General features: G+C 35.3%; 2 protein-coding genes across 3 annotated transcripts in view; one reads left to right on the forward strand and one right to left on the reverse strand.

The window, feature by feature from the left end:
* The window catches only part of csrnp1a (cysteine-serine-rich nuclear protein 1a), an 811199-nt gene that overhangs the window by 95601 nt on the left and 694202 nt on the right, over positions 1-21396 (forward strand). The gene's annotated exons all lie outside the window — the stretch shown is intronic.
* Positions 1-21396, reverse strand: part of niban1b (niban apoptosis regulator 1b) — a 59524-nt gene that overhangs the window by 16017 nt on the left and 22111 nt on the right. For both annotated transcript variants that reach the window (XR_015478484.1, XM_087240820.1), the window contains exons 2-6: positions 13199-13329; positions 10939-11067; positions 10742-10856; positions 7788-7952; positions 485-600 (exon numbers count right to left, since the gene is read on the reverse strand). Coding sequence is in view for 1 of the 2 variants with exons in the window: in XM_087240820.1 (XP_087096946.1) it covers positions 485-600; positions 7788-7952; positions 10742-10856; positions 10939-11067; positions 13199-13329 (656 nt within the window). In the remaining variant the exon portion in view is untranslated. The remainder of the gene's footprint in view (positions 1-484; positions 601-7787; positions 7953-10741; positions 10857-10938; positions 11068-13198; positions 13330-21396) is intronic.

The raw sequence follows: 21396 nt of genomic DNA on the forward strand, positions 1-21396 counted from the left end.
AAACAGACACAGGAACATTCTTATGTTTACCATCCAAATGGTGCATGAGTAAAAACTGATGACAGAATTTTTATTTTTGGGTGAAGTATCCCTCTAAATATAATCATTGTCTATAAAATAAATGTAAATGTTTTCCTGGAGCACATAGAAATGACAAATACATCTCCTCCAAAACATTTACACTAAATATATGTACAAAATCAGTCCTCGTAAAACATAAACATGCATTAAATACTTTCAGTCAAGCATAAAATGACAGTTCAATGAGCCACAAATGAGATGTTAACAGCATGACGCTCCTAAATCCACTCAATCCAGTCTGATGACCACACTATGATGTCACAGAGCATTTGTTCATCTCTGTGGTCACTAGAACATGACAGAAGCATGACTCGTCTCATTCATTCAAATGAAGCAGACACTAGTTTTCCCAGACACTCATTGTAAAGATGCTTGTGAGTAATTTGGAGATCAAGAGGCCCACCTGGGTGTCAGTGCCCACCAGCATATCCCATGATTCATAGTGGCCCTTCTCCTGCCTGTAGAAGTGAATGGCCTTTAGGAAAGCCTGCACCTCATGTGCCGTACTCTTCACAAAATCTGCACACACAACAGACAGAGGAGAAGAGCTCTGGTAAATGAAAGGATTGTGTAATAATCATGTGAGAAGTTGTTAGAAACTTCTCTTTTCTGGTTTAAGAAAGAAGGGAAAAGACTAGTAAGAGTGATGAAATAATATGAAAAAAGGAAATAATAAACAGTTGTCACAAAGGGTTGAACGTAACTAACTAAACATTGCCACACCACATGCATGACTGTGCTTTCATGGCGTAACAATGTCTTTAAAAAATCTTTTCCGTGAATTGGCCACTTTAAATAGGAAAAAAACTGCAACATTGCTACATTTGCTACATTTATTTTACATTTTGAACACTATAATGCACTATAGAGAAGTGGCATGATGTACTAATATACTAACTAATATAAGCATATAATATATACATATATAATATAACTTATATAACTAATATAAACACAAGAAGCATTAGGAAATCATATTCCTTTTAATGAGTCTTACTCAATTGAGTAAACTGGTGTCAAAAACACGTTTTTGCTGTCTGTAGAGCAAATTCTCTATATGAGTAAACAGAAATAGAAAAGATATCACCTTTTAAAAAAAGAACATTATTTCATATAGCTGTAGATTAACTTGATAGCTGTGCTGTCCACTTATTACATTACTTATAAAAGTATTTTCCTTTACTGAGATGGACTTACAATAATTAAAATTTTAGGTGAGAATGTACATAAAACTGTAGTTTAAATGAAATAAATATGTAGTCAGTATAAAATATGCAATAGTTAGCATAAGTGTATATAGCTAGTTAGTAAAGAAAGTATACCTAAAAATTAAGCATAATACTACTGTTAATTCTTTATAGGCCTTTATAACCCTTTATAGAGCACGTTGAAATACTCATTGGAAAATTCCTGGAGTGTTAATGGGGGTTATTATACGACTTTTGAACTTTTATTTGAATTTTGGGGTATCTTCTTTTGTGTTTAACAGAACAAAAAACTCAAGCTTGTTTGGAAATGGCCAAAAATTAGTTAATAATAAAATCATTTTCATTTTTAGGTAACTGTCGCTTTAAGTTAGATAATGTTAGATGATGAAATAATTAATGTTTCATTTGATGCTGTCCACAGATATGTAAACTGATGCCTCACACTGTTTCTCCAAGCACTGTATATGAATAATAAACTCAAGCATGTTTGCTTAAAAAAAAACTGTTATACTGTAATTAGTGTCAATGAGGTTAGCATATATGGTTCTTTTTTACCCAATAAAGGGTTCAAATGAAAGGTATAATACTATAAAAAGTGGGCCATGATGCTGGCAGTAATACTAAAGTACACAGTACACAGATAGTCCATTGACTAGAATACTTTGTAATGCTGCAATTAAATAAAGATTGTGTGCTTTGTTTGAAAAAAAAAAAGTTTCTAATGTTTGAGTTTGAACAGCATTTTACTCATCTGCAATTTAAAAATAAAAAAGAAACAGAGGAAGCATGAACAATAAGGGCTCTATTTTAAGGATCTATGCACAATGTTTAAAGCGCATGGTGCAAAAGTATTAAGGACGTGTCTGAATACACCTTTGTTATTTTAAGGACAGAAAAATACAGTCTGCGCATGGTTTAACAGGGTTAAGTTAATTCTCTTAATGAGTTATGAGTGTGTTTTGGGCATAACGTGCAGTGAACCAATCAAAGTCTCATCTCACATTCCCTTTAAGAGTCAGTTGCATTGCACCATGGTGCATTTGCTATTTACATGGCGGACTTTGTAAATGAAAAAACTGAATGCTTCACTAGTGAGAAAACAGTTAAACAGCGCATCTGCAGCACAAGGATAAAGAACAAGCCTATATTCTGCCTTTTTACTTTCTCTTTACTTTACTTGTACTCTTTACTCCTTTACTTTCTTGGATAAGGAAACAATGTTGTACGCACTCCACTGAAGTCATCCATTAGCCTACATATTTCATTTTGTTTAAGTGCAAAGATTTGCCTCAAAACTATTTTTTAAATTCAGTTCGAATTTACAGCAATTATATAAATAAGCAAAATATTAAAGAAGTGTGGTCAAACAACTGAGTCTTATCCATGCCTCACATTGTGATACATACGTCTCCCAAACCCAACAGGTGAACAAATCTAAACTTGTTTTTATTAAAACAAATATAAATATGCATATAATATAAATAATACTAATAATAACATTATGCAAATTGTCATGAATAAACTGAAAAACACCTGGAGGTGAAGAAGGCATGGAGGTAGTGGTTAATCCTTTAATTTTTTTCATATATAAATATATTTGTGTATTGCTGCACATCCTGTGTGTATTAGGCAATGTTTAAGCATTTTGGACCTGCATAGGTGCATAACTGACACAATCTGCGCTGTGCAGTCTATTTTAGTTCAAAATAGCAACGCGCCAACAATGTGTCTTAACACACCTCTATTTTAGACCCGCACACATATGAGTCCACAAAGTGGTGCAAATGAATTAGCTATTTAAACAACATTGTGCAAAACATGACAATTAGGGTTGCGCTGGTCTGAAAATAGCAACTAATTTCACCATACATGTCTTGCTTCTTATTGCGCTAGGTGTATGATAGAGCCCTAAAAGTATGATCTTACTGTATGTGAATAAACAAGTGTATGAGTACACCATAATGACTGTTTCAGTAACTCAGTGTGTAATGATAATGCTTAAATTATCTAATATTTGAGAACTCTGAGGGAGGCTCCACTCACACACTCTTTTGATTGGCTGTGGTTTATTGATTTCATCATGTCTCATTTATGTCACAACTTGTGTGTACAGACAAATGACTCATTTCACTTCTGGTTTACTTAAATCTGCTTCAGAACTTTAAATAAACTTATTTTTGTACGGCTAACTTAAATGTAAACAAACTACTTCACATTATGAGCTGCTAGCCTGGGATGTTACATTTTTCCTTAATTAAAATTTATATTTTTAATGATAAAGATTTAGGAGGCGGCGCGGTGACACAGTGGGTAGTGCTGTCACCTCACAGCAAGAAGGTCAGTTGGCATTTCTTTGTGGAGTTTGCATGTTCTCCCTGTATTCATGTGAGTTTCCTCCAGGTGCTCAGGTTTCCCCCACAGTCCAAAGACATGTGGTACAGGTAAATTGGGTAGGCTAAATTGGCTATAGTGTATGTGTGTAAATGAGAGTGTACGGGTGTTTTCCAGTGATGAATTGCAGCTAGAAGGATGTCCTATGCTGGATAAGTTGGTGGTACGCTGTGGCGACCCCAGATTAATGAAGGGACTAAGCCAAAAAGAAAATGAACGAATGAAAAAGATTTAGAATTTAATGAAGTCATTTACACTATGATGCATATCTCAAAAAAGGCAAGGCAAGGCAAGTTTATTTATATAGCACATTTCATACACAGTGGCAATTCAAAGTGCTTTACATAAACAAGAATAAAAGAAACAAGTAAAAAAAAATGTAAAAAAATAATAAAACTGATTAAAAAAACATAAAAACAGGTAAAATGTGATATAAAAGAATGAAGAAGAAGAGAAAAACATAATAGTGCAATCTGTCGGACGTAGCACAGTGCTCATTCAGTAAAGGCACAGCTAAACAGATGTGTTTTCAGTCTTGATTTGAATGTGCCTAATGTTGGAGCACATCTGATCATTTCTGGAAGCTGATTCCAGCAGCGGGGGGCATAGTGGCTGAAAGCTGATTCACCCTGCTTTGACTGAACTCTTGGAACTTTAAGTTTATATGATCCTAATGATCTGAGTGATCTGTTGGGTTTGTATTCAGTGAGCATATCTGTAATGTATTGAGGTCCTAGGCCATTTAGTGATTTATAGACCAGTAATAATACTTTAAAATCTATTCTGAATGTACCTGGGAGCCAGTGTAGAGACCTGAGGACAGGTGTGATGTGCTCTGATTTTCTGGTTCTGGTCAGAATTCTGGCTGCAGCATTCTGGATGAGCTGCAACTGTCTGACTGTCTTTTTAGGAAGGCCAGTGAGGAGGCCGTTACAATAATCCACCCTGCTGCTGATAAAAGCATGAACAAGTTTCACTAAATCTTCACTGGAAACAAAGCATCTGATTCTTGCTATGTTTTTGAGATGATAGTATGCTGATTTACTGACTGCTTTCAGATGACTATTGAAACTCAGATCTGACTCTAGAGTCACACCAAGATTCTTGACCTTATTTTTAGTTGTTTGACCTTTAGTAACAAGGTACGCATTTACCTTGAGAACCTCATTTCTGTTCCCAAACGCAATCATTTCTGTTTTCTCTTTGTTTAACTGAAGAAAGTTTTGGCACATCCAATTGTAAATTTCATCAATGCATTGGCAGAGGGTGTCAATGGGGCTGTAGTCATTAGGCAGTAAGGCTAGGTAGATCTGAGTGTCATCAGCATAGCTGTGGTAGGAGATTTGGTTCTTTCTAATTATTTGGTTCAGAGGGAGCATGTAAAGGTTGAACAGGAGAGGTTCTCTCAAGAGAATCGAACCTTGTGGGACTCCATATGTCATGGGTGTCCACCTCGACCTATGGTCACCTATACTGACATGGTAACCTCTACCTTCAAGGTAAGATCTAAACCATTTGAGGACCGTGCCAGACAGCCCAACCTAGTTTTCCAGCCTATCCAGGAGTATGCTATGATCGACAGTGTCAAATGCAGCACTGAGATCGAGCAATACCAGCACTGTTAGCTTGCCTGAATCTGTATTTAGGCGTATATCATTGATTATCTTTATAAGAGCGCTCTCTGTACTGTGATGTGCTCTGAAACCAGATTGAAAATTGTCTAAACACCCCTTGAAGTTTAAGAACTTGTTAACCTGGTTGAAAACAACTTTTTCAATGATTTTGCCAATGAAAGGGAGATTTGAGATTGGCCTGTAATTGCTCAATAGGGTGTTATCCAGGTTGCTCTTCTTCAAGAGGGGTTAAACAACTGCAGTTTTAAGTGAGTTTGGAAAAATCCCTGAGAGAAGTGAAGCATTTACCACTTTTAGAAGATCCATTTCTAAACAGGTAAACACTGTTTTGAAGAATGATGTGGGGAGCGTGTCAAGACTGCAGGTTGATGTTTTCATAGCTTGCACAGTCTCTTCTAAGATTTTATCGTTAATTGCCATGAAATCAGACATAATGTCTGATTTCTTAAGTTGTGGTTGAGCTTGTTTGATATCGACACAACTTGGCTGATTGGATGAGCTGATTGCCTTTCTGATATTATTGATCTTATCAGTAAAGAAATGAGCAAACTCATTACATTTGCTTTCAGAGAGTAGTTCACTTGGAATCCGACTGGGGGGGGGGGGGGGGGTTGGGGGTTGTGAGTCTCTCTATCGTTGCAAAGAGTATACAAGCATTATTTAAGTTGTTGTTTATAAGGCTTGAAAAGAAAGTCTGCCTAGCAGTGTTTAGTTCCATATTAAACGCATGAAGACTGTCTTTATAGATATTATAATGGACTACTAGTTTCGTCTTTCTCCACATACGCTCAGCTTTTCTGCACTGTCTTTTCATCATTTGTAGTCTCGGTGACCTTTTCCAGGATCCCTTTTGCCTGCCAGTCATCTTCTTGACTTTAACAGTAGCGACGTCATCTATAATCTTAATTTTAGAGTTAAACAAATCAAGGAGAGAATCAACAGAATCTGCAGATATACTTGGTGCTAGCGATATGGCCTTCATAAACTGCTCACTAGTGTTCTCATTTATGCATCTCTTTCTGACAGAGACAGATCTGTCTTTAATAGCTGGATTGATCAATATATCAAAGAAGATACAGAAATAATCAGATAGTGCAACATCCTAAACAACAGTCGATGAAATGTGTAAACCCTTAGTTATAAGTAGATCAAGAGTGTGTCCACGATTGTGTGTGGGTCCTTGAACATGCTGAGTCAGATCAAAAGTGTTAAAAACAGTCATCAGTTTTTTTACAGCATTGATTTCTGGATTATCTATATGAATATTAAAATCCACAGCAATACTAAAATAATCAAATTCAGAGGTTACTATTGATAACAGCTCTGTAAAATCATCAATAAAAGCTGGAGAATATTTTGGAGGTCTGTAGATAATGATCAGTAAGATGCTATAATTAGATATTCAAAGGACAAATAGTCACCAAATGACACTTGTTTACACTCATAGACATTTTTTAACAGGGCAGCGATGCCTCCACCTCTCCTATTAGCTCTGCAAACACGAAAAAAGCATGAAAGAAAACTCAAACTCAGCTACTTATTGCAGAAGATATTTCTCTTTTATCTTAATATCTTATTGCAGAAGATATTTCTCTTTTTTATCTCAATTGTGACTTTTAAACTCAGATTTGCAAAAATCTAAAAAAAAGAAGTGCATTTGTAACAGTTTAATTGGCCTCTGTGTGAATTTTCTGACAGAGTACGGCAAGTAAAAGATGAAGGTGTGAAAAAAAAAACTATTTTAGTTGATTGCAAACAGTTTCACTTTCTGAAGAGGTCGTGTAACCACTAAACGGCAAGTAAGCAGGAAAGACGCTTTGCAGTTTGTTTATTATTAGTGTATCACCATGACCACAGCACAAAAACAGTAGTAAACTGGGGAAAGTGCAGACGAATTGGCTTCTCTTCAGCCCCTCTACTGTCATATAGTGAGCTAGTTTTGAAAGGGAATAGAGAATATTACTCAAAACTAATAACAACACTAATAATAATAACTAATAATAACAATACTTTCTAAATGAGTAAACTGAAATTCTGTAAGAATCAAAGGTGTCATATGACCTGAACTTTGACAATATGTTAGGTATGTGAGTCTATGGTATTCTTAAAATGTTTCACTTCAAAATACCCCCCAGAGTATTTATTATAGCATCTCCAAATGTCAATTTTATGTGTGTGAGCAAAAACACAAGTGTGTTTTCTATGTGTATACCTTAAAATGAGGCAAATGAGCTGCACCACCCGACTCCCCTTTCAGAAGAGGGCGGGCTCTATATTGCTTCACATTGAACCTAAACATCTAAACTGGAGAATCTCTCACAGCCAAACTGTCAGACATTATCAGCAGAGATGATTAGCTGCATTTTCTTGAATAACTAACCGTATTATGCATAATAAACATGCGTTCACAATATAATCTAAAAGAAATTAATCTGACTGCATAAAAAAGACAATCTGAGATTAGGGCTGATACCTTGGTTGTGGTGGCGAATACAGTCGTTGAGGATTGAGACGAATCGTGCACGCTTCTCCTCCTGGTGGAAACAGAAGTATGAGTCTCGTCTGTACGGCAGCCTTAGGTACACTGGAAGTGGACCAGGAACCACCACCATAGCTACTGATGCCTCTTCTTTACAACCTGATTACACACAAACAATAATTGCAGCAAGAAGAGAGGTCAGGATGGGCAACTAGAAATTCCCTGCATCCCAAAGTGCATAATCCATGCAAAATAGTAAGCGGGATTACTGTAAGTGTGTACCAAAGCATGCTATGTTGAAAAAGTATGTACTATTTTACTATTTCCTGTTTTGCTTAGTATTGTGCATACAAGACCCACGAATGGCAGATTAACAAACACATTCTTTCTCTCCAGTGTGATTGGAAGAATTATTTTAGTAGCTTACATTGAAGTGAAATGCTATTTTAAAAGTTTCTAATTTTATTTTAGATCTCTCTAACAAGATTTGATTAATCCTACATTTAACATCACCTAATTTCCCAATAATTCTCAAACACATAAGTCTAAGATTCCCTGTTTCCAAGTCTCTTCTGTAGAAAAAAGTCTACTCTGCTTAAAACCGTAACCAAAACACTATTTCTCTCTGCTCCAGCGATTCACGTAATCTTGGATTCAGTCCATAACTGGAGTAGATGCTTGTTGTGCTCAGAGTTCGACCTCAACACAATCCACATTTACATTTCCTTCCTTTCTGTTGTATTATTATTATTTTTATTATTATTATTATTATTATTATTATTATTTTTACATTTTTGTATTTGTTTATTTTTTGTATTTATTTACTTGTTTCCTCATATATATGTTGAATGTTGTAGCACAATGCCTTGCAATAAAGTCTAGCGGTTTAAAGTCTAAGGGTGGGGTATGGTTGAAGGGTGGCTAGAAAAATAATGTTTACATGTGCATTGATTTGATTCTGTAAATTGCAGATTTACAAATTGTAAATAATAAAGATATTGATAAAAAACACAGCCCCACATGGTCAGAGAGGACATCAATGAGTCAAGCCAACAAGACATACTCTCAGCGAAGACCTCAGTAACAGGTCTTTGGCTCTACTTAGTTCTCTTTGGCCAGCCTGAACACATTCTCCTGGGACGTACTTTGATCTGCACCTTTACCATGATGGAACTCAGTCGACAAAGTCCACAAATGTTGTATATCATTGTCTAGACTGCACATTTGTTTCTTTTCCTTTTAGCCACCGAAGAAATGCTCCCCCACTAGAGCCTGGTTCCTCACAAGGTTTTTTTCCTTCATTTAATTTTTTTGATTTAATGTAGTTTTTGTGGTGACGTGTTCCCCTCACAGCAAGAAGGTCGCTGGTTCGAGCCTTGGCTGGGTCAGTAGGCATTTCTCTGTGGAGTTTGCATGTGGGTTTCGTCCGGGTGCTCCGGTTTCCACCATAAGTCCAAAGACATGCGTTAGAGGTGGATTGGGTATGCTAAAATTGACACTAGTGTATGAGTTTGTGTGTGAACGATGTGTGTGTGTGTGTGTGTTGGCGGTTCATTCCGCTGTGGTGGCCCCTGATTAACAAAGGGACTAAGCCAAAAAGAAAATGAATGAATGAATGCTTAACGCTGTTGCATTGACTTACTAGGTTGTGTCTGGTGGAGCTGAACTGACTAGAACTATAGCAAAATTCTACCTCTACTCCTGCCTTTCATAGTATTGACTATGACTAAAATGACTGCTGAAAATTAAAACCACCATTACCACATCTGAACTATAGCTCCAGAGGCTTTATAAATCTTCAGCACTTGTACACAGTGTAGATGAGTAACAATAACCAATGAAGCCTTTTGTTTTGAGCTTATGAACACAGCGGCCAATCAGTAAAATTTTGATTAGTCACTTCTGCAGACTCATTTTCTCAGTTCAGAATTTATTTTTTATTTGAGGAGACAATAACTTGTGCATTTTGAACATTAAAACTTTAAAATTCACAGCTACATTACACACCATATAAATGCTAATATTGGAAAAAATAAGATGGATGACTAACAAGCTGGCTAGGTCTACAGCTTGCTCCATATGTATGGACACAGCATTATCATCTCAAACTATAGAGATGGATCGTTCTTGACTGATTAGTTTATTTTGAACGAATCTTTAATGTAACTGAAGAACAATGAATCCTCTCAGGGAGTGATTCATGCGCTCTAACACGTGCATATGCATAATGTCCAGGTGGGGTAGAAGATTAGATCCTTTTTTTGAGTCTTCTATTGAGTTTGAGCCATTGGTTCATCATGTAAAAGACATACTGTAAGCCAATCATATGCAGCCAGCCCAGTACTGGAAAATTCGATATATTCATCTCCTGAGTCCGAGGGTTTGATTTGTTTGTTCATCACATGAAAGACACAAGTCAATCCTATAAACTTACAGTGGGAAAAAGATTTGATACATTCATTTCTCATGTCCTCAGGTTTGAGTCATCTCTTTATATGCTGTCACATGATTAACAAATGACTCAAAAACATAAAGGCTTGAAAGGTAAACTTATCATGGGTCCTTTCGGCTCAGACTGTGTGCATTGGTTAAGCTTACATCGGACTGCTGTGTCACGTCAATAAACAACTCAATCTTGAAGATTGTCTTGTAAGAAAAGGTGAGCTGAGATCAGCTAATCATACTGTAAACATAAGACCCGGGTAAACAATGATTGAATTTTTTCTCTTAAAGCATTTTGGTTATGACTTGTTTGCATTGTGATCAACGTTTGTGCTAGTTGTAGATATGTTTGGAAGCAACATTTTAATGATTTTTGGCAAATTGAACGAAATGACTCGAAAAAAGATTTGTCTCAAGAGTCAGTAAAATGATTCCAACTTCCCATCACTATCTCAAACCTTGTCGACTTTCTTTACAAAAAGAGTAACCAACTGAGATGCACTCACCATTAGGATCAGGAAAGTCCTTGTCCACAACAGCAGTGTATTTTTCCTCTGACGTCAACACAGCGCCCCCTGTTGGCAAGAGTTTGTGGCGTGCTGGGGTTCCCTTTGTATAAGACTGGATGAATAAGAAATTACAGAATCATAAGGCTGTCCAGTCAGTCAAAAAAGTAGCATGACCAGAGATAACATGTAAATACCTCCTGACTATCGTGAAGCTCCAGACTGTAGTCAGCACGGACAACAACCAATCTCTCTCTCCACTTTCTGTTGTCATCAAAGTAAAGCATGCTGTCCTTGTACAGGACCTCTGAGGCCTCCGGAGGTACCTGAAGTGAATATATGTCTCATATCAGTGAGAATTGAAACTGCAATATCATGAATCAGATAATACTGATATTTTAAGAGTACAATACATTGACCACATTTGTTAAAGGGCACCTAGGATAAAAATCATCTTTTGTAAGCTGTTTGGACAGAACTATGTGTAGGTATAGTATGTTCACTGTCATATTGGGGTGATATAAACACAATAAGTCTCTTATATTCCTATTCCTTATATCTTAAATAAGATCCAAATCTCTTCCATTTTGAGGCCCACCACATAATATGTAATGCTTATAATCAGATCCACAAGACAGGACGTGCGCAAAGCAACAGGGATTAGAAGATCTGTTTAGCTCTCTGTGATAATTTGCACCTCAAGAATGAGTTTTACAAGTTTAAAAGTTTTTAACACAGTGCATGTTTGTAATAAAGACATTAAAGAAATTTTTTAAAAATTCATAAAGAAATTCATTACCATAGCTGCATAGTGTCAGTGCAATTATAAAAGAAGATGCCTCAATTTTAGTTTGTGGACGTAAAATCAGGTTTATTTGCACATTAACATAACAAAAGTCCATATAGCAGTGTATATTAATGTGTATCCTGTCACATTTTCTGTGCAAAAACAGTGCAAAGCGTGCATGTGGATGCAATTGCTCAAACTTTATAACGAATTGTGTGTGACTTGTCATTGCAGAAAGGCTTGAATTATCTTCACAACAAAAATATCAAATAGCCGTTGGAAAAGTTTTTACTGTAGTATGGGAAATTTGCTTCATTCTTGTCTGTCACTGTGTTGTTTATCTATGTGAAGGCCACACACACCAGATAAATACAAACAGATATCTGACACGCTTGTGGGAACAGTTGGCGAGGAGAACCAGCTCATTTGCATTAAAGGCACAGGCAACAAAAACAGCTACAATGTCCTAACAGCTCAAATTTTTCTAATTTAAAGGTTCACGAAACCCTCGAGTACTTTTTTTGAGCATATAACAGATTTGTGTGAATTGAGCATCAGTTAAGACAATGTTAGCACCTGTCAGCTTTAATTGTGGGAAAAAAATGATATTTTTGAGCTTTTGTAAGCTAATATCAGCTTCCAGGTTTAAAATAATTTTTGGGGCGGGATCAAAACCGGCGAGGTAGCGCAAAACTGCAAGTACAAAGATGACGCGTCAGTTTCTCATTATTATTCATAGCGGAGGAGCCTGCTTATTAATTATCCATGAGAGCACGTGCTTTCCAAAGGCAAGGCAGACCTGCCAATGCCAAGCCCAAGCTGTAAGACACGGACCAATGGCACACAGTATTTAGCTGTTCATGAAGGCTCGTATGTGTTTGTTTCCATGATCCACAGGGTTTGTTGCATGTTTTTCAATGCAATGCTGTCAGGGCCGATTCAGCAAAACTGTTTGTGTCCATCAAGCCTTTTTGTCGGGAAAGCAGTACGAGAATTGGAGAATGGCGGACGTTGTCTTTTATCAGGAGTTCGTTCACATTTAGACACATCGCCGTGCTGCTATGTTTGCCTAAATCCTCTATATTACCAACAGGGCTAATGGTTAAAATAGACAGGTCAAGAGATCTGCTGCACTGAGTCTGCATTCACATCTATGATTCAGACCCGGGGATTGAGGGTAAAGTCCTCATTTAGAGTTTATATGAACACGATTATCTTTATAATGATATAAATTGTAGTAATCTCTATATGAAATTACGAATATGTAATTTAGCAGGGCATTAAATTACTGTTTATTTATTTGCATTTTAACTTTGTAAAGTATAAAATCATCCGTCTCCTCACGGTTTGTGTCTCATTTTGTGAGCTAACTAACAACAGTTGTTCGCTCCCCTCTTTCTCCCCTGCTGGCCACGCCCACTCCTGCCTCTGATCGCGGAGCTCCACGCCCATTATGATGCATCTTTTGAAAAAATTCTGAGGTAGACTTGAACCGAAAGTGGGGGGTGTCATGACCCTTTAAAAAGGTATAATGGATAATCTGATGGGTATTTTGAGCTGAAACTTTACAGACACATTCTGGAGACACAAGAGACTTATATTGAATCTTAAAAAAAGGATAAAATAGATATCCTTTAATGCTATCATTATAAATTTATAATAAGTTTTACCTTTTGTTTAAGAAGCTGGGACTGTGCTGCTCTGTGCTGCTCCACCTCATCCTTTAGATGGCAAAAGAAGGCGACACAGCTTTGTCTTCTGTAATGAGGACTGAAGTTCTTCAGCTCAGCCTCTGTTCGACCTGCACACACAGGAAAAATGAACACCTTTTTGTGAATAAGAAGTGCACTTAATTGTATTGAAGGTGCATTTGTATTGTACTTTATATCATAAAGGAGCATTATACTGATCGAGGTGATATAAATGAAGCAAAAAGTTAAGAAAGTGTCCTTTAAATAGTACAGAACATTTCTTAACATGTTCTTTGTTCTACTGTGGAATTAATTCTCAAAAAAATCAATAAATTAGGATTTCAACCACAGAACAAAGTTAATGAAATGTCTCATAAGCTACATGTCAGGTTACATGTTGCATTTACACATTCAGTTAGTTAACCGGGAAAAGTTAAATGGAGAAATATTGTGCTGAGTATATACACGCTAGCTTATACAGTATTATGAATGATATTCCCATTCATCTTGACTGTCAGTAACATGCTTTCCAATAAGAAATTCCATCACCCTAAAATCAAGTGTTTGAAATATAATAATGCAATCTATTCATTGTATACCACTAATTCTTTACTGTATAATAGTGAAAGTTAGTACAGGTCTGAAAATACCCATCAGGAACCACCCAAAGTGTATTATCGTAGCATCTTTTCATTTATTATGAATAGAATTCTATATTACTGATTGTGACATTGTGAACACACATAAAACATATGCCAAAGTAATTGGCAGTTCCTTCTGCTGTTCCTTCTCACCCCTTATATATTAGGAAATAAAGCAAAGGATATGAGAGTGACCAGGCACGTGCACACATAGGACTCAACCTGTGCAGTGCACATGCCCTTTTTGGTCTTGGATAGAAAGAGCCCTTCCAAAATGATCAAAAGTGCCCCAGCGACACAGCCCCCCTCCCTCCTACCGCCCTTCAGTAGGTGCGCGACAACACCGCTCTTGAGTACACACGCTTTGGACAGTCTCTGCACGGGCGTGAGAGTGACACCTTTATAAACAAAAATGTAAGTGTAGCATACTAGTTTATTATTCAAAATTCAGCTAAAACCTGTCAGACCTGTAAATATTGGCCATATGTGACCCTGGACCACAAAACCAGTCGTAAGTGTCAATTTTATGAAATTGCGTTAACAAAAATGCCTTACATTTATGTATACTTTGTTAGTATTTGCTCGAGATACAGCTATTTTAAAAACCTGGAATATGAGGGCTAAAAAAACGAAGAAAATATGCTATAAAGATGTCTAAATGAAGTGCTAGCAATGCACATTACTAATCAGAAATTGAGTCTTAAAATATTTAAAGTAAGAAATGTACAAAATATTATAATAGAACATGATCTTACCTATACAGTCAAGCCTGAAATTATTCATATTTTAAAATCTGCTATTTTTACCCATTGAATGTACTATTGCCTATTGCCATAAAAATACCTATGAAACATAATACTGGTTTTGTGGACCAGAGTCACTATAGTAGGGCAACATGAACAAAGATTTACACCACAAAGTAACAAATCCTCAATTACAATAATGACATATATCACGGTCACACTTAACAATAAGTTTCCAACAGTTAGTGATGGTATTGTATTTACTAACATTAATTAAGTATAACCAGTGTTTATTAATCAAAGTTAATCAGTGTTCCCAACTTAGCAATTTTGTTGCTAAATTTAGCACCTTTTCATACTACCCTAGCACCCTTGCAACCTTTTTTTTTCCAAAAGGCACCTAGCAACAAATTTAGCAATTTTTAACATTCATTTGCCTACTTTTAGCTATTTTTCTTAAAGGTGACTCAAAATAGCAGTGGTTGCAGGCTTCACTCAACACACACATCACATTCAAGTTAAATTGCTAGCTCAGATTGTTTTTCATAACTGTCAATTTACTGATTTTTGTTAATATGTATAATTGTTGGTTATTTAGGTAGCAATAAATTCCAATAGTCACTGTTACAATTGTGTTAATTTCACAAGTTAAAAAGAGTAAGTACACAAGCTGTGATTGTTTAAAGGAATGTATCTGTTCATTATCAGTGTTATATTTCAAAATAAAAAAATCTTATTAAAAAATGTTTGTATTACTTTTACAAATAGTCAACTCTATTTTTCAAACAAATCTAAATGGACATATTTTAAATAATGTTTTTGCTGAGATGGCTGGTCAATTTGAGAAAACAATAACTATTTTGTATACGACATAATGATGTAGTTTTGAGTTGCGATTACACAATGACATCATCACACAAAGTAATATGTTAATAAAAACCTATTTATTGTGCATCTGGATGTAATGTTTTAATATAATGTAATAAACGGGACATGAGAGAATAGAGACATGATGAGCTTACGCTTGTCAGACACTACTTGATGAGGTCCCTGATATGCAAATTAGTGTGTGACATCATCTGGCAACATTTAGCTACTTTTTGGGCAGGCTTTAGCTACTTTTTTTGGAAATAGTTGGCAACACTGAAGTTAATTTTAATTTCAATATTTTCTAATATAATTTCATTAACATTAGTTTATACAGAGTTACCAAAGATGATTTAATAATGTAACAAATGTTTTATTCATTTTTGGTTCGTGTTAGTAAACACGTTAACATTAACTGATGGAACATTATATCCTAATATACACTTGTCATGTTTAATCAGAGATTAGTGGGATAGTGCACCTATTGTTTCTCTCTTTGAAGGACCTGATAGACAGTGAGTCAGTCCAGAAAGCTGAGCCCTCTTTGCCACTTCACTGCTCTGCCAAAATAGCACAGCATAAAGAGCAGGCCTGAGTCTTTTCAGCATTATTCCACTGTGCAACCAAAATTCAAAACATTATTTGCAACAGCTCTCGGGCTTGGATCCCAATTTCCAAAGTCTTAAGGGAAAATATGCTTTGATTTTACTTGGAAATATTTTTTTTCTGCCAAGGAGTAAATAGTATAGAGTTCTGATTGTCTGAATGGAGTCAGAGCATTGGCAGCATCTGCCTAATATGTCATTTACAGTAAACATTAGACACGCTATATTAACCATTACCACTGCTTTGCAAAACAGTGTCTGATACAATTTGAAACTGACTGAATACTGTTGACTTGTGGTGCACCTAAAATCACTACGATGTTTCTGAGTATCTGATGGAGATGTTTAAAACAGCCTTCCATCTAAAACAACACCAACATTAAGGTCTTTGTGAAATCAAAAGTTAATTTTGATAGTGCAGACTGTTATACTTTAGGTGAACAATTAATCCATGCAAGTAAATGAAAAAATCTGACCAACATCCTCATATGAGGGATCTTTTCTTGGATAACAACATAAATGAGGAATTACACCTTTTTATTGTATTTTAAACAACTGACTTTGGTAAGAAAGACTGACCACAAGTGACAAGACAGACCCTCAATAGCCCCTTTCTCACACCATAGCCCATGGGAGGATGTGGAAAGCCATCTTGAGAGGGGAGGGAAGATTAAGGTATTTGATTACAGACTATGAGAGCACTCGCATTAAAAATTATGCACAAAAAAGTGCCTTTACAATATTACAATTAAACAGTGGTGTAAAGTAACTAATTACAAATACTCAAATGACTGTAATGTCATTAATGAGAGTAGTTTTTCTCAGGAATTTTAATTTACTAAGTAGCTTTAAAATGTGTGCTTTTACTTTCCCTTGAGTACATTTTTAGTGCTGTATCAGTACTTTTACTCCACTACTTTCCTTCAACCTGCAGTCACTACTTTATTTTTTCGGATTAAAAAATCAGTCCTGTGATTCCTGTACTATCAGATCACACATAGAAAGAAAATCGCTACATAATGAACTTCCTCAAGAAGTGTGATGTATAATTGTAGCAAACTGTTTGGAAGCATTAAAAGTGTCCAAGAAGACGTCCAAAATCTTTACACGCATTGACCCGGAGACTGTTTAGAAGAATGTCATTGATGAGAAGATGACGGATGTTTACTGTTTGATGACCGAAATGGCCTTAAACACCCAGCAGGCACAAGGCGTCAACATGAAGTCGAATAACGTTGTACCTTAACATCATGGGGATGTTGCATTTTGTTTGGAAATGAAAAACAGGTTGACGTCAGACCAACATCAATGTCCAACCTAAAACTAACTAAAAATCAATGTCTAATGATGTTACAGCTTGAAGTTTTGTGGACGCTATACCACTATGACGTCTATCAGAGTTGGATTTTGGTTGCAATGAATAATTTTTGATTTTGGTCAGTGGTGAACAAACGTCAGTATTTGATGTCAATATGACGTTGGTTTAGGAAGTTGGCGCAACATTGGATTTTGGTCACTTTCCAACACAACCTAAAATCAACCAAATATCAACGTCATTTGACGTCATTATTGAACATCAAAATAACATTGTCCTTTTACGATGGTTAGACATAAAACTTTGGTCACCTGATGTCAGAAACCTAAATCTAACCTAATATTGACGCCTTATGATGTTGTGTGCCTGCTAGGCAATAACTAAATGCACTACAGAGTGGTACATTTACACACACATCCACAAATTACGCCAATGCATCAGCTTTTAATAGCGCAATACTCACTACTCACTGCTTTAGAGTACTTTAGAAAGGTCTATTTTTTACTCATACTTTGAGTAATATTTACAACAGATACTTTTACTTTACTTGCACTACATTTTTAGGGAAGTAATGGTACTCTTTCCACCACTGCATATAAAAATAAGTGTTAGAAAATTTAGTTTCATGGCAATTTATAATAACAAATAATAATAATCATAATAATAATAATAATCATAATATTAATTATTATTATTATTATATACAGTTTGTCATTGTTCATTCATTCATTTTGGGAACAGATTGGGAAAAAATTTTGTTGTTAAAAAATATTTTTGAAGTAGGGCTGCACGATATTGGGAATAATATAAAAATGTGATTTTACATATATATATATATATTACAACAAAATAAATTTTCACCAGATGACTTGATATCTCTATTTGGAAAAAATTTATCATGTTTAATTGGGATGATTCTGCGATAGAGGTGCATCTCTATACAATTTATTAAGCAATCTATAAATATTATAAAGAAATTGAAATAAATGAAATAAAGAGTTTTATCATTTTGCAAGTCTAATAGTATTTAGGTACAGTAATCATTCATACATTTTCTTTTCGGTTTAGTTGTCCCTTCTAAACCGTATGAGCTAATGAATTCTGGCAGAAGATACAGGGTCCCGTTATGCAAGTACAAGAATAGATATAAACATTCTTTTGTTCCTTTTTCAATTAAATTGATCAATGAGCAAGTAGGGAAGGACGGCCCAAGATTAAGATTATTAATGTTATACTGGTTGGCATAACAGAGAGCAGTGGGGGCACATTGTATTTTATTTTTATACCATTTTTTTTAATTATTGATTTTATGGAATTGTATTTATATTAGGAGGTATTTTAGGATTAGATTTTACTGTGTTTGTATGTTACATGTTGTCTTGGTGTCTATGTACAGCAGATTGTAAAACAAATGTCTCCTACAGGAGACAATAAATTTTACCTTGACTTTCTTTAATCAGGGGTCGCCTCAGCGGAGTGAACCGCCAGGTACAGTAATTGAATAATAAAAAGAAACATAATTCAATAAAACTGCTAATCATTCTAAAAGTTACAAATGGTACAATTTTCTATTCCTGAATGGTTTTAAAATCATTATACAATCACAGGCTCTCAAAAACACATGCAAATAATCAATTATTTTAAAAAGTCAACATTTGCATATCCTGCGATGAGACTATTGCGAATGATTACACATTGCAATATCAATGCTGAAACGATATATCAAGCAGTCCTAATCTGAATCAAAATTATTTTCAATGATTTCCAAAGTGATGTTTAACAGACCAAGGAAAAGTTCATGGTATTATAGAAAATATTAAACTAAAATATGTATGCCAGAATAATATCTTGACAAGGTAAACAAGTTGCCATCACTAATCTCCTTTGCTTGAACTTCAACATGGCCTGATTCAAGTTTCTCTGTTCCACACGCAAATCTCTAATGTGACTTTAAAAAATATTAAATGTTGCACATAAGGAATATTTAAGCAATATAGTGCTTTGTTGTTCTGTTTTAAATTTTAATCGACAGATTAACTGTGGTTTTAAAGAGTTTGAAAAACTGTGTTTGTTTTTTACATATACAGTAACTATAAACTGTACGTAGGGAAATACATTTTAGGTATATTATTTACATCAAAAACAGAAGTTTTTGAATTCACATGTAAAACAGAGTGAAATATTGGATTAAAAAAGAACAATTATATAAAACAGTAATCAAACCCTGCTTTTTATTCTTACCACCCACTAATCAAACTTATTCAAATATATTATTCATTAGTACACTTCACCACAGGGAGCCTGATGCTAGAAACGGAAGAAAGAAAATTAGAAGAAGGAAAGCACTTTTCCAACATTTCTAAAAACTTAAACACAATATATTGCCTTATATTAACTTATTTCAACATAATCAATAGGCAAAAATAATATCAAAACTAAAAGTGCTGCTTATCAGTGAAATATCCTTATTTCTAGGCACATTACTTTTCTCCTTGTTTATTTTTTCACCCTCTTAAGGGAGTTTACCTTGTTATTATACCATTAGATTTCAAGGCCTTTTGGGTAAAGTTGTTTTTAAATGTGCTGTTCAAATAAAATGAGACGGACTTGGGCTAAATTGAATTAACAGAGTTAGGGAACAGAAAGCAGCTCTGAGGAGGGCAGAGAGATGAGATAGTGGTTTCCTGTGAGAACACACACCACAAACACACACCACACACACACAAACATGCACAAACACTAGTTTTATGGGCAGGACCGTTGTGAACCCTGCACAACTCAGCAAATTTTACTGTCTAATAGAATTAGAAACCATGAAACACACAACACATTGTCTCCCGAACCATTATCACACATACACACACACATTTGTGTTAACTGTTGTGCAAAATTTACTGTCATGCTCAGAAAATATATTTCCCACAACAGCAGAGCTATTTTTGCATTTAGATATTGCACCACACTGTCCATCTCAGTTTATATTTCACAGAGGTGCAGGACATGACAGCCCGATCTCACCAGGAAACGTAACTATTTTACATTTTTTCAGTTTAGTGGCCAATTCATATGAGATTATAGCCGATAATCAAAAAGTTACAAATTGTTGTGAGATCGCATTGGACATGAAGACATACAAGAGGGCAGAAGTTCATCCAAATGAGGGCGTATCAACTACTCATCCCAGGAAGTCCTTATAGAAAACATGAACCTCTGAAGCCTTTTGAATACACTCAGTGTTTATATTTGTGCTCGGCATCCTTTTATCTGACGGCTGGCCGACTGAGATTTCAAACAGCTAGCAGTGATGGTGGAATCTCTGTTTGGCAATGAGCCTTTCTTGGTAATTGGTATAATTAAATATAATTGGGTCCATTATAGGTCTGTGTAATTGCAGGATGTATTGATGCTGATAAATCCTAAGCCCATAAGGAAATCGAGAGAAAAAGCTGAATCATGATAGACCACCCAATATATGCATACAGTTGAAGTCAGAATTATTAGCACCCTGAATTATTTGCCCCCCTGTGTATTTTTTTCCTAATTTCTGTTTAACAGAGAGAAGATTTGTTTCAGCACATTTCTACACATACTAGTTTTAATAACTTATCTCTAATAACTGATTTATTTTATCTTTGCCATGATGACAGTAAATAATATTTGACTAGATATTTTTCAAGACACTTCTACAGCTTAAAGTGATATTTAAAGGCTTAACTAGGTTAGGTAGTTTAACTAGGCAGGTTATGGTAATTAGGCATGTTATTGTATAAGGATGGTTTGCTCTGTAGACTATCGAAAAAATAAAGAGAGGGGCTAATAATTTTGACCTTAAAATGGCTTTTAAAGAATTTAAAAATGATTTAATTCTAGCTGAAACAAAACAAATAAGACTTTCACCAGAAGAAAAAATATTATCAGACATACTGTGAAAATTTCTTTGCTTTGTTAAACATCATTTAGGAAATATTAAAAAAAAAAAAATTGAAGGGGGGATAATAATTCTGAC

Source organism: Danio rerio, chromosome 2, assembly GCF_052040795.2.
Source record: "Danio rerio strain M-AB ecotype USA chromosome 2, GRCz13ab, whole genome shotgun sequence".
NCBI classification, from domain to species: Eukaryota; Metazoa; Chordata; class Actinopteri; order Cypriniformes; family Danionidae; genus Danio; species Danio rerio.